We start from the raw sequence: 13,234 nt of genomic DNA, 5'->3' as shown, positions 1-13,234 counted from the left end.
ATTTTATGAAATGACCCGCTGAAAGATTGTTGACTTAAATTCCAAAATGCGCTTCTCTATTGGATTAAAATGAGCCTTAATAATGCCTAAAATATGAGGTCAACTCTTTTATCAACGTCATTAAATCTGTGAATATAGTTATTTTATTGACGTCAAGTGTGAATGGCCCTCTATGCAGTCAGTAAGTAATACTAAGGTTAATTTAATTTAAAAAAATCACGACAAATTACAATGTTATTAATAAATCATTAAATACGATTGCACTACTCTTGCAATGTGCATGACAAAATATGGAATCCTTTTCCAAAACAATCATATGCAAAATTAATAATTTACAAAATTATTATTTGAATTTGAAGTGATTAACTTTGATTTTATTGCAGCAGAATTATTTCCAAAGAAAAAGTTGTAAGAAAATGTCTGTGATTAAAGTAGCGGTTATACTATGGAATATTTTCCATATAGTACAAAGCAATGATTTAAATATCGGTAAGATAGAAATGGTTAAAAATACTTCTTAAGACAAAAATCGGCGGATTGAAAAGCCATTTTTTTTTTTTTTGATTTCAATTGAGTTTGTTTTAAAGCAATGAATTTGTATTATTTAAAATATATTTTCAGTATTTTGGGTAGAATCTGTTCAAAGGGATATATACTCCGATATTGCGGCCGCTTTGAAGGAAGTTGATAATTTACATTTAGAGTCGGAAATAACGGATGCGGTTATGGTTGTGGAATCAATGGAAGGAGATGATGCGGATGAAGTCAATAATAGAAATATGAAAACTTGTAAGATCTAAAATAAACCTGCACCCTTAATAACGATAGAGTTTTAAGTTTTAGTTAGGAATAACTACTAATCTATATAGTCAAACTTTCAGGACGGAAATTGTATTAATAACTGTAAAATTTTCGAACGATATACATAAATAACGCCGTGTTCAGTATCTCGGACGGAAATCTTATATTGAAAAGTTAAGTAATTTAATACAAATGAAAGAATCTTTCTGAGATACTCAATACATAGATTTATCACGCGTTAAACGATATTTTCTGAAATTTTTAACTACGATTTTTTTTTCAAATAAGATTTGTAGTTACATCTAACTTCATCAGGTGATTTATTATCTGCTAAGATTTTTCAATTTCTTTCTTTAGTTTGCGATATTCTATCAACTTTGGAAGTATCGATTATTTTGGATTTTACCTATCATCCCTGGAATCAGGGTATGGAATATGTTCAAGCCCGTAATATACCCTATTTACGAGTGGATCGTATGCTTAAACCATTCCTACATGTTTTTAGTGAATTTCTACAACAAAAGGGCGGCAATGATGTAGTATTAATTACACAAAACGAACAGGATAGAACGGAGGCTCTGCTGCAAGTGGTAGAGGGTTATCCATTCCGAACTCTGATAATGAATGCCGCCGATAGTAATGTGGATATTGTACAACGTTTAAAGGATTTACGACCGAGTCCATCGTATTATGCAATTTTTGCTAAGGGTACAAATATGAATACAATTTATGAGAAGGTAAGTCCCTGGTAATTTTACATATATTTGACAAATGTTTGGTTTCGGAACTATGTAAATAGATTTACAAGTTTTATAAGGAAATATTAAAAAAACTATAGTTTAAAGAACTTAAAAATATAATTTCTCATAGCTGGTATGATTTACTATAAAATCTTATTTTTTTTTTCTGTTCTAGTTCTGTTCCAGTTCTTGTTCTAGGTCTGTTCTAGTTATGTTCTAGTTATGTTCTAGTTCTGTTCCAGTTCTTGTTCTAGGTCTGTTCTAGTTATGTTCTAGTTCTGTTCTAGTTCTGTTCTAGTTCTGTTCTAGTTCTGTTCTAGTTCTGTTCTAGTTCTGTTCTAGTTCTGTTCTAGTTCTGTTCTAGTTCTGTTCTAGTTCTGTTCTAGTTCTGTTCTAGTTCTGTTCTAGTTCTGTTCTAGTTCTGTTCTAGTTCTGTTCTAGTTCTGTTCTAGTTCTGTTCTAGTTCTGTTCTAGTTCTGTTCTAGTTCTGTTCTAGTTCTGTTCTAGTTCTGTTCTAGTTCTGTTCTAGTTCTGTTCTAGTTCTGTTCTAGTTCTGTTCTAGTTCTGTTCTAGTTCTGTTCTAGTTCTGTTCTAGTTCTGTTCTAGTTCTGTTCTAGTTCTGTTCTAGTTCTGTTCTAGTTCTGTTCTAGTTCTGTTCTAGTTCTGTTCTAGTTCTGTTCTAGTTCTGTTCTAGTTCTGTTCTAGTTCTGTTCTAGTTCTGTTCTAGTTCTGTTCTGTTCTGTTCTGTTCTGTTCTGTTCTGTTCTGTTCTGTTCTGTTCTGTTCTAGTTCTGTTCTTTTCTAGATCAGTTCTAGTTCTCTTCTAGTTCAGTTCTTAAAGTTTAGAATAAATAAAACAGTTTTTTTTTATATAAACCTTTGTAGCTCTCCGCCGGTAATGTATTTTTGCGTAATCCCGAATGGCATTTAATCTATTTGGATACCAAGGATAGAGTATTCAAATATAAAAAACAAGTGGAAAAAGCCAATAAATTTGGTTTAAATCCCAGATCCATTTGCCGGTCCATGCAAATGAAAGATGCCTATTGTTTAAGTGGTTTTACAGTAAGTTTTTTTTTTTATTAATATTAAAAAGCTAATAATCTTATAACGATCTTGTAATTTTAAAGCTGCAAAGAGCTTTACTCTTGGACATTTTCCGCAGTTTAATTGATATTAGACAATCGAATTTAGATTGGCTGAAACCTTTGAACGTTGAGTGTAATGCCACCACCAGCGAGGAAACGGATCAGTTTGTTCCTCCGAACTTTGATATTTTAGATCATTTTAGTGTTACTAATTTTATGACTTTTGCTACTACAAATCCCGCCAATCAATTTGATGATGAAGTTGATGTAATACCGCCTTTAACATTTAATGTAAATATGACCATAACTTTCTATTCGAGTGAACATGATGCCGTTACCGATTTAGCTAATTGGCAAAATGGGGAATTGAAGAAATTAATACCAGCTATACCGCCGGCTAAGAGATTCTTCCGGATAGGGACAACAGAGGTATATATCATTAATAATCCATCAGTTTAACAAATATTTCAGAATTATATGAAATTTCTTTAAACTTATTTGAATCGTTACGCTTTCTTATTTATATATAATTCTAATCTCACATTCTTCAGGCCATTCCCTGGAGCTATTATCGTCGCGATGAAAAAACTGGCGAAAAGATTTTAGACTCTAATGGCAAACCCCTTTGGGAGGGATTTTGCATCGATTTCATTGAAACCCTGGCGGAAAAATTAAACTTTGAATATGAGCTTATAGATCCGGTAAAGGGAAAATTTGGTAAACGTGATCCGGACACTGGAACTTGGGATGGTATTGTGGGAGATTTGGTTAGTGGTGAAACAGATATGGCGATAACCGCTTTGAAAATGTATTCGGAACGAGAGGAAGTTATTGATTTTATTGCACCGTATTTTGAACAAACTGGCATATCGATTGTAATGCGTAATCCGGTAAGGCAAACTTCACTATTCAAATTTATGACCGTCCTAAGAGTGGAGGTATGGATGAGTATTATTGCTGCACTGGTGGCTACTGCTGTTATGATTTGGGTAATGGATAAATATTCACCGTATAGTTCGAGAAATAATAAGGATGCTTATCCGTATCCGTGCAGGTGGGTGTGGAAAAATATAGTATTTTTACCATTTAAACTTAATTTTAAACATCTTCCTTATCTTATTTACCCTCAAAACCTCCAGAGAATTTACTTTGCGTGAAAGTTTCTGGTTTGCTCTGACCTCGTTTACACCGCAGGGAGGTGGTGAAGCACCCAAAGCGGTATCTGGACGCATATTAGTGGCCGCCTATTGGCTGTTTGTGGTCTTAATGTTGGCTACATTTACAGCAAATTTGGCTGCCTTTTTAACCGTGGAAAGAATGCAGACTCCAGTACAATCTCTAGAACAATTAGCTAGACAGTCGCGTATAAATTACACGGTGGTAGATGGTTCCGATACACATCAATATTTTATAAATATGAAATTTGCCGAAGACACACTCTATCGCATGTGGAAGGAGTTGGCACTAAATGCTTCAAGAGATTTCCATAAATTTCGGTCTGAATTAAGGAATTCAGAAAATATTTCTTAAAATATTAAAATTTTTTATTTTGTTTCCAGCATTTGGGATTATCCTATAAAGGAGCAATATGGTCATATATTATTAGCTATAAATAGCTCTATGCCAGTTAAAGATACCGAGGAGGGTTTTCGAAAAGTTAATGAACATATAAATGCTGATTTTGCCTTTATACATGATTCATCGGAAATTAAATATGAAATTACCAGAAATTGTAATCTAACCGAGGTGGGCGAAGTATTTGCCGAACAACCTTATGCCATAGCAGTGCAGCAGGGTTCACATTTATCGGTAGGCTGATTCATATTTTAATCTTCAATTTATTTTTTTATTTTCCTTAAAATTTTACTAAATTTTAGAGCGAATTAAGCTATGCTTTATTGGAATTACAAAAGGATCGCTATTTCGAGGAGTTGAAGGCAAAATATTGGAATCATACTCGTGCCAATTGTCCTTTATCGGAGGAACAAGAAGGCATTACTTTGGAAAGTTTGGGTGGTGTCTTTATAGCCACACTGTTTGGTTTGGGTTTGGCTATGGTTACTTTGGCTTTGGAGGTGTTTTACTATAAGAAAAAATTACCCAAAACTTCTGTTAAGGGTTCAGTGACACAAGTTAAACCTTTGGATGCGTCTCTAAAGGCATCCGAAGTTTGGCATACGGAGAAGAAAAATCCCACGCCACCTCCGTCATTTGAAACGGCTACATTTAGGGGTCGCAAAATACCCGATAGCATTACAATGGGTTCAGAATTTAAACCAAGACGTTTGGGTTTGTCTACACGTCGTCGTTTGGATAGTACTGATACCTTAAAGGATAGCAGTGAATTACCGGCTTATGTGGAATAGATGGAAATTCAATTAAATTTATTACTTTTTACTGCACTTTTGATTATTATGAAATAAAATTTTATGTAGTTGTTTCAATAATTTAATGGATTTCAATGTGATATTCAGAATATAGTTTTCAACATACTTACGGACATCGTTAAATGGTCTGGCCGTTCCGGAAAATATTTCGCATCTTAAATTGCATACCGATATAATTATTAATTCATGCTTTTTTAAGATTAAGGGATTTTCAGAAGTGAACTTCATATAGGAACTGTAAACTAAACATTTTCGAGTATACTTATTTAAGATTAAGTGATTTTGAGAAATGGACTTTATGGAAGCTATGACCAATTATATGTCGATCCGGAAAAACTTTCGCTGAATAGTGGGAGCTATGGTTAATTATAAGCCGATTCAGGTTTTAGTTAGTAATACGATATCTATTGATATATATTAGATTTATGTTTAGTAATTCCGATATTCGAATGTAACTCCATTTTGCAGGAGTTATATGTATTTCCCATTTAAATCATTTTCAACCATGTTAACTCCTGTAAAACAAAAAAGATCTGTGTTTGTGGCAAAACTAATCAACAATGATAAAAAAAAACCGATTTTGCTGATTTTAAGTAAGAAATTTCAAGAAAGCATGTCTGATACAATTATTAAAGATTTAAATTTTGTAGAAAAATTTCAGAAAACTAATTTCAAAATACATATGGACATACAGAGGGACTGACCGGTATGGATCTTCACTCAGGAACGACCCGAGTCGTTCAATGATTGTCAAACCCAGCGACAGCTGTATCAATCAAAAGTTTTTTTTTCCCAGGAAAGAACTATCGGCCACAGTTGAATTGTTACAACAACAACAACCGACATGGTACGGACTCGGAATATATAGTCTTTATAGGATCGGAAAATTTTATTTTAGAAGTTACAAATATAAAACCGTAGTTTTGATGAGAATCAGTAAATTGCTGAAATTGTAGATATTAAGGTTCTATAGTTGGAACGAAAAGTCGACTTTTCGACTTTTTGCATTTAGTTAAAAGTCGACTTTTCGACTTTTTCCATTTTATGAAAAGTCGAAAAATCGACCTTTTTCATTTATTTAAAAGTCGACTTTTAGACTTTTCGACTTTTAGTATTTATAAATGGTCGACTTTTCGACTTTTTCCGACTTTTCGACTTTTACCGACTTTTCGACTTTTTCCGACTTTTCGACTTTTTTCGACTTTTCGACTTTTTTCGACTTTTCGGCTTTTTCCGACTTTTTGATTTTTTACGACTTTTTGACTATTTTCGATTTATTTCGACTTTTTTTCGACTATTTTTTACTTTTTTCGAGTTTTTCCGACTATTTTAGAGTTTTTGACCTCTTTTCCACTTTTTTAAAATTTTCGACTCTTTTCGACTTTTATCGACTTTTCGACTTTTTCCGACTTTTCGACTTTTTCCGACTTTTTTCGACTTTCTTCGACTTTTTTCGACTTATCGACTTTTTTCGACTTTTCAACTTTTTTCGACTTTTCGACTTTTTCGACTTTCCGATTTTTTGACTTTTCGACTTTTTTCGACTTTTATTTACAAAGTTATCGACTTTTTTGGAACAAAATAGTCGACTTCGACTTTTTTCGACAAAAGTCGATTGTTCGATTATTCGAAAGTCGATTTATAGAACCCTAGTAGATATGTAGTTTTGTAAGTGATAGCAGTGGAAACCCTACTTAGGCCTAAAATATACAACTCTGCGTATTTTGACAGATGTTCATACTTTTTTTTTGCCAGAAAGTCTATATCGAAAGTCAATTTTTTATTATTTACTTTAAACGCAAATAAATATAATCGTAAATATATATATAAAAAAAAGTGAAAAAACAACGACATTTTCAAGAGCTTAATATTGTGCCTAAAAAGTTATATAAATTGCAAATCCTAAAATGGGTGATAATCAGGAAAAGGCCATGCAACTGATGGCCGAGGCTGAGAAAAAGCTGACTCAACAAAAGGGTTTCTTCAGTGCACTATTTGGGTAATAAAGATCAAATAAATAATTGACAACAAAGAAATTGTTTGTGTGTGGAGAAATTTTTAGTCATTTTAACACAAGAGGGAAATAATATAAAAAATATGGTGACTTTTTTATTATTAAGAAACTTGACCTTATGCTAAAAAAGTGTTTAAGATTTTATGCACCCTACACTTACAAACTTAGCTTTGTTGTTATGTTGGCAATTAAAATTATTTGTGATATTATTTGTGTATATTCCATGGGTTATCGATGATTTATGCTGATTTGTTTTTTGCTTTTTAGTGGTTCCAATAAATTGGAAGAAGCTATTGAACATTACCAGCGAGCTGGTAATATGTTTAAAATGTCAAAAAATTGGACTAAGGCAGGTGAATGTTTTTGTGAAGCTGCTAATTTACATGCCCGTAATGGTAGTCGTCATGATGCTGGAATTGGTTATGCCGACGCCTCGAATTGTTATAAAAAGGTATATTATGAATGACGTACATACATATATGATTTATATACATACATATATAAACATCTTTTTGCTTTTATTTCGCACTGTAACACAAATTTATTTTTTCCATTAAATTCCTCATCAATTAAATTAATTTCCATAAATTTTTCATAAGGTTGATGTTGAGAAAGCCGTCGAATGTTTATTAAAATCTATAGATATTTACACCGACATGGGACGCTTTACCATGGCCGCTAAATATCATCAAAGTATAGCGGAAATGTATGAAAGTGATCCCAATACTTTACCCAAAACCATACAACATTATGAACAAGCTGCAGATTATTTTAAGGGAGAAGAATCAGTTAGTTCAGCAAATAAATGTATGCTGAAAGTAGCACAATATGCCGCACAAATGGAAGATTATGAAAAAGCCATATCCATATATGAACAGGTATGAATAAAGGCAAGATTTTTTTCTTTCATGAAATATCTAATTCAATTCTAAACAAAAACCAGGTGGCTGCCACTTCCTTGGAAAGTTCTTTACTGAAGTACAGTGCCAAGGAATACTTCTTTAGGGCCGCCTTATGTCATTTAAGTATTGATTTATTAAATGCCCAACATGCTATAGAGAAATACTCCAATCAATACCCAGCATTCCAAGACTCCAGAGAATATAAATTGATTAAGGTAATTCATGTCATCAATAATTAAAAAAATTAAAATATTAATTATTTTATACTCTAGGTTCTTTGTGAACATTTGGAGGATCAAAATATTGATGGTTTCACCGAGGCTGTGAAAAACTATGATAGCATTTCACGTTTGGATCAATGGTATACTACCATTTTATTGCGTATCAAGAAAGCTGCTGATGAGGATCCTGATCTGCGATAAAAATCTTTATTTTTATTATATCTTTATTATACATGAACCATTTATCTTCAACGTTTATTTTGTTTGTTGTTTTTTTTTGTATACAAAAGTAAAAGAAAATTAGTATTATTATATACCTTTATAATAGTAATAATAAAAATAATAAATAACTGGGATCAGCTGGTCTTGATTTAGTGTCCAATACTAGTGTCCAAAAGCACAAAAAATAAAGTTTTTTATTTGGAATTTGAGAGTGTCACTAGAGTTTTTAAAAGTTTTAAAAAGAAAAGAATACAGTTTTGTCTATAACCCAGACTATAGTTTCGTCTATAGTTCAGATTATAGTCCTGTCTTTAATCCAGGTTATAATCTTGTCTATATTCCAGACTATAGTCTTGTCTATAGTCGAGACTATTATCTTGTTTATATTCCAGACTATAGTCTTGTCTATAGTCCAGACTATATTCTTGTCTATAGTCCAGATTATAGTCTTGTCTATAATCCAGGTTATAGTCTTGTCTATAGTCCAGATTATAGTCCTGTCTATAATCCAGGTTATAATCTTGTCTATAGTCAAGACTATAGTCTTGTCTATAGTCCAGACTATAGTCTTGTCTATAGTCCAGACTACAGTCTTGTCTATAGTCCAGACTATAATCTTGTCTATAGTCCAGACTATAGTCTTGTCTATAGTCCAGACTATAGTCTTGTCTATAGTCCAGACTATAGTCTTGTCTATAGTCCAGACTATAGTCTTGTCTATAGTCCAAACTATAGTCTTGTCTATAGTCCAGATTATAGTCCTGTCTATAGTCCAGACTTTAGTCTTGTCTATAGTCCAGACTATAGTCCTGTCTATAGTCCAGATTAGAGTCCTGTCTATAATACAGGTTATAATCTTGTCTATAGTCTGGACTATAGTCTTGTCTATAGTCCAGACTATAATCTTGTTTATATTCTAGACTATAGTCCAGACTATAGTCTTGTCTATAATCCTGACTATAGTATTGTCTATAGTCCAGACTATGAGTCTTGTCTATAGTCCAGACTATAAGCATATCTGTAGTCTTGCCTTTTGACTAGATTGTATTATTATCTACAATACAGATTATAGGTCTTTAACAAATTAATGAATTTATTACATTTAAAAACAATAATACCAATCGATAACTTTATTTACACTCAAGTTTCTCATTTTTCTGCCACACCCTGTGTTTCTGTTTTGACAAACAAAAACTCTCATCTCTAATTATTTTTCTTATTATGATTATGTCATTTTTGACATTCCATTTAAACAGCTAGTAAGAATTTCTATACAAAACAGAATAGACGATATGAATTTTTTTATTAACATCGCGCAGTGATAATAAAATTAAGTGGAAATACAAGTGAAAATAAAAAAAGAAAAACAACAATCAAAAGAAAATTCCTGTACAGGGAAATTTTCATAGAATGCAAAGAAAATCTTAAAAAAGAGAGTGAAAATTGTTAAAAAAGCTACTGAAGGATATTTTGCTATCAAAAGCTGGGAAACATTCAAGCTGAAAGGACGCCTTGTATTCTGGCTGCGAATAAAATAGCTATAACCATTTTTTTTGGCGTTTAGATTAAAGCAGACAAAAGTGTACAAAGTTTTTTTGCTATTTGATTTGTGATTTGATGATGATATTTTTTTATTGTTGTCTGTGGTGTATAAATTAAGTGTTAAATAAAAGTAAATCTAAGAAAGAAAAATAATTCAAATTTATGCAAAAAGTTAAACAAATCTTGAAAAAATGTTAATTAAAATCGAAATTTAAAAAAGAAGTGTTATGAATAAAATGTTTACTACAATAGAAATTAATTAATTAATTGTAGTACTAAAGTGTATTGTAATTTTTTAGCTACTGCTACTATTAAGTGTTTTTGTTGTTGGTTAACTTAATTCCAAATAATTAATGAGCCACCACTACCATACAGCCAACTATATTTATTTAATAAATAAAAAAGAAAATTCTAAAAATATATTTGTTCCAAAAAAGCAAACAAAAAACAAACTGCAAAAACAAATTGATAAAAAGAAACATTTGTTACTATTTTATTAATTTTCCCCGTGACCCTGTTAGAATATTTCTCTTGTCCCTCCGCCTTTCTCAAAAACTAACTGTCTGGTTTTTTTATAAAAATGGCCAACAATAGTTCCGGATCTAGTGTGGGCTCGGCAGCAGCTGCTACAGGCGTGGCCACTATGCCCGGAGTAAGTGGTGCTGTGGCTGCCGCCTTAAACAATTCCTCGAATAGTGATTTATGGCGTGAGTGTGTTTGATTGGCTTACTCGCTGCCAGATCATACAACCAGATCATATGGCCAATGCTCCCACCCTCGGAAATAAGGGTCTTAGCTTTGACTCTACGTGATGGTGTGTTGTTGTGCAATTTGGTTATGCATTTGGATCCCACCTGCATGGATGCCAGTCAATGAATAGGCGACCACAAATGGCTCAGGTAGTCGAATAAAAAATGGCAAAATTTGCTTTTGAAATATAAAACTGATTCAGATTTTCTAATCAAAATTTTTAGTAAAAATCTGTGTTGTAGGTAATTTTCAAAGGTACTTTTAATCCAACCATAGATAATAGATGATAGATAGATAGATGATAGATGATAGATAGATAGATATAGATAGATGATGATAGATAGTAGATAGATAGATGATAGATAGATAGATCGATAGCTAGATAGATAGATAGATAGATAGCTAGCTCGATACTCGCTCGATCGCTAGCTCGCTCTCGATCTCTAGCTAGATAGCTCGCTCGATAGCTAGCTCGCTCGCTCGCTCGCTCGCTCGCTCGCTCGCTCGCTCTCTCGCTCTCTCGCTCGCTCGCTCGCTCGCTCGCTCGATCGCTCGCTCGCTCGCTCGCTCGCTCGCTCGCTCGCTCGCTCGCTCGCTCGCTCGCTCGCTCGCTCGCTCGCTCGCTCGCTCGCTCGCTCGTCTCGCTCGCTCGCTCGCTCGCTCCCGCTCGCTCGCTCGCTCGCTCGCTCGCTCGCTCGCTCGCTCGCTCGCTCGCTCGCTCGCTCGCTCGCTCGCTCGCTCGCTCGCTCCTCGCTCGCTCGCTCGCTCGCTCGCTCGCTCGCTCGCTCGCTCGCTCGCTCGCTCGCTCGCTCGCTCGCTCGCTCGCTCGCTCTCTCGCTCGCTCGCTCGCTCGCTCGCTCGCTCGCTCTCGCTCGCTCGCTCGCTCGCTCGCTCGCTCGCTCGCTCGCTCGCTCGCTCGCTCTCGCTCGCTCGCTCGCTCGCTCGCTCGCTCGCTCGCTCGCTCGCTCGCTCGCTCTCGCTCTCGCTCGCCTCGCTCGCTCGCTCGCTCGCTCGCTCGCTCGCTCGCTCGCTCGCTCGCTCGCTCGCTCGCTCGCTCGCTCGCTCGCTCGCTCTCGCTCGCTCGCTCGCTCGCTCGCTCCTCGCTCGCTCGCTCGCTCGCTCGCTCGCTCGCTCGCTCGCTCGCTCGCTCGCTCGCTCGCTCGCTCGCTCGCTCGCTCGCTCGCTCGCTCGCTCGCTCTCGCTCGCTCGCTCGCTCGCTCGCTCGCTCGCTCGCTCGCTCGCTCGCTCGCTCGCTCGCTCGCTCGCTCGCTCGCTCGCTCGCTCGCTCGCTCGCTCGCTCGCTCGCTCGCTCGCTCGCTCGCTCGCTCGCTCGCTCGCTCGCTCGCTCGCTCGCTCGCTCGCTCGCTCGCTCGCTCGCTCGCTCGCTCGCTCGCTCGCTCGCTCGCTCTCGCTCGCTCGCTCGCTCGCTCGCTCGCTCGCTCGCTCGCTCGCTCGCTCGCTCGCTCGCTCGCTCGCTCGCTCGCTCGCTCGCTCGCTCGCTCGCTCGCTCGCTCGCTCGCTCGCTCGCTCGCTCGCTCTCGCTCGCTCGCTCGCTCGCTCGCTCGCTCGCTCGCTCTCGCTCGCTCGCTCGCTCTCGCTCGCTCGCTCGCTCGCTCGCTCCTCGCTCGCTCGCTCGCTCGCTCTCTCGCTCTCTCGCTCGCTCGCTCGCTCGCTCGCTCGCTCGCTCGCTCCTCGCTCGCTCGCTCGCTCGCTCGCTCGCTCGCTCGCTCGCTCGCTCGCTCGCTCGCTCGCTCGCTCGCTCTCGCTCGCTCGCTCGCTCGCTCGCTCGCTCGCTCGCTCGCTCTCTCGCTCGCTCGCTCGCTCGCTCGCTCGCTCGCTCGCTCGCTCGCTCGCTCGCTCGCTCGCTCGCTCGCTCGCTCGCTCGCTCGCTCGCTCGCTCGCTCGCTCGCTCGCTCGCTCGCTCGCTCGCTCGCTCGCTCGCTCGCTCGCTCGCTCGCTCGCTCGGTCCTCTCGCTCGCTCGCTCGCTCGCTCGCTCGCTCGCTCGCTCGCTCGCTCGCTCGCTCGCTCGCTGGCTCGCTCGCTCGCTCGCTCTCTCGCTCGCTGCTCGCTCGCTCGCTGGCTCGCTCGCTCGCTCGCTCGCTCGCTCGCTCGCTCGCTCGGTCGCTCGCTCGCTCGCTCGCTCGCTCGCTCGCTCGCTCGCTCGCTCGCTCGCTCGCTCGCTCGGTCGCTCGCTCGCTCGCTCGCTCGCTCGCTCGCTCGCTCGCTCGCTCGCTCGCTCGCTCGCTCGCTCGCTCGCTCGCTCGCTCGCTCGCTCGCTCGCTCGCTCGCTCGCTCGCTCGCTCCTCGCTCGCTCGCTCGCTCGCCCGCCCGCTCGTTTTCGCTCGTTTTCCCTCCTTCTGCCCCTTCTCCTTCGCCCTCTTCCTCCTTTCCTTCCCCTTCTTTTTTTCTTTCGTGTTTCCCTTTTCTCTGTTTTCGTTCTTCCTCCCCCTCCCTTCCCCCTCTCTTGCCCCTCCTTCCCCCCTTTTCTTTCCCCCCTCCTTTCCTTTGTCTCTTCTCCCCTCCCGTTTCTCGCCCCCCCGCTCTTTTTCTTAATGTCCCTCTTTTAA

General features: G+C 38.6%; 2 protein-coding genes and 1 pseudogene across 2 annotated transcripts; all 3 read left to right on the top strand.

The window, feature by feature from the left end:
- The first annotated feature begins 411 nt into the window (after window positions 1-411).
- On the top strand, window positions 412-5,018 carry LOC119611493 (glutamate receptor 1). Its single transcript, XM_037967084.1, has 9 exons — window positions 412-489; window positions 622-789; window positions 1,159-1,538; window positions 2,426-2,605; window positions 2,671-3,057; window positions 3,180-3,682; window positions 3,768-4,124; window positions 4,188-4,437; window positions 4,506-5,018. Exons 1-9 carry the CDS (start codon window positions 417-419, stop codon window positions 4,992-4,994), a joined length of 2,787 nt encoding a protein of 928 aa, XP_037823012.1. The 5' UTR covers window positions 412-416; the 3' UTR covers window positions 4,995-5,018.
- A 1,734-nt stretch (window positions 5,019-6,752) lies between these two features.
- Window positions 6,753-8,552, top strand: LOC119611497 (alpha-soluble NSF attachment protein). Its single transcript, XM_037967087.1, has 5 exons — window positions 6,753-7,014; window positions 7,297-7,480; window positions 7,629-7,907; window positions 7,973-8,146; window positions 8,204-8,552. The coding sequence occupies exons 1-5, from the start codon at window positions 6,923-6,925 to the stop codon at window positions 8,351-8,353; spliced, it is 879 nt and encodes a 292-aa protein (XP_037823015.1). The 5' UTR covers window positions 6,753-6,922; the 3' UTR covers window positions 8,354-8,552.
- A 1,870-nt stretch (window positions 8,553-10,422) lies between these two features.
- LOC119611498 lies at window positions 10,423-10,827 on the top strand (annotated as a pseudogene).
- The last annotated feature ends 2,407 nt before the right edge of the window (window positions 10,828-13,234 follow it).

Source organism: Lucilia sericata, unplaced genomic scaffold, assembly GCF_015586225.1.
Source record: "Lucilia sericata isolate MDLA Ls3-8-SP2 unplaced genomic scaffold, ASM1558622v1 Contig001465F_arrow, whole genome shotgun sequence".
NCBI lineage: Eukaryota > Metazoa > Arthropoda > Insecta > Diptera > Calliphoridae > Lucilia > Lucilia sericata.
The sequence above is the reverse complement of the archived record's forward strand: the minus strand, read 5'-3'. Positions and strand labels throughout refer to the sequence as shown.

What these genes read in the sequence shown, in the direction of transcription:
- LOC119611493 (XM_037967084.1), top strand. Translation starts at nt 417, where the DNA reads ATGTCTGTGATTAAAGTAGCGGTTATACTATGGAATATTTTCCATATA. An exon ending in GCTTATCCGTATCCGTGCAG is followed by an intron (nt 3,683 to 3,767) that starts GTGGGTGTGGAA and finishes CAAAACCTCCAG; the next exon opens with AGAATTTACTTTGCGTGAAA. An exon ending in AGCAGGGTTCACATTTATCG is followed by an intron (nt 4,438 to 4,505) that starts GTAGGCTGATTC and finishes ACTAAATTTTAG; the next exon opens with AGCGAATTAAGCTATGCTTT.
- LOC119611497 (XM_037967087.1), top strand. Translation starts at nt 6,923, where the DNA reads ATGGGTGATAATCAGGAAAAGGCCATGCAACTGATGGCCGAGGCTGAG. An exon ending in TTCTTCAGTGCACTATTTGG is followed by an intron (nt 7,015 to 7,296) that starts GTAATAAAGATC and finishes TTTGCTTTTTAG; the next exon opens with TGGTTCCAATAAATTGGAAG. An exon ending in CCTCGAATTGTTATAAAAAG is followed by an intron (nt 7,481 to 7,628) that starts GTATATTATGAA and finishes ATTTTTCATAAG; the next exon opens with GTTGATGTTGAGAAAGCCGT.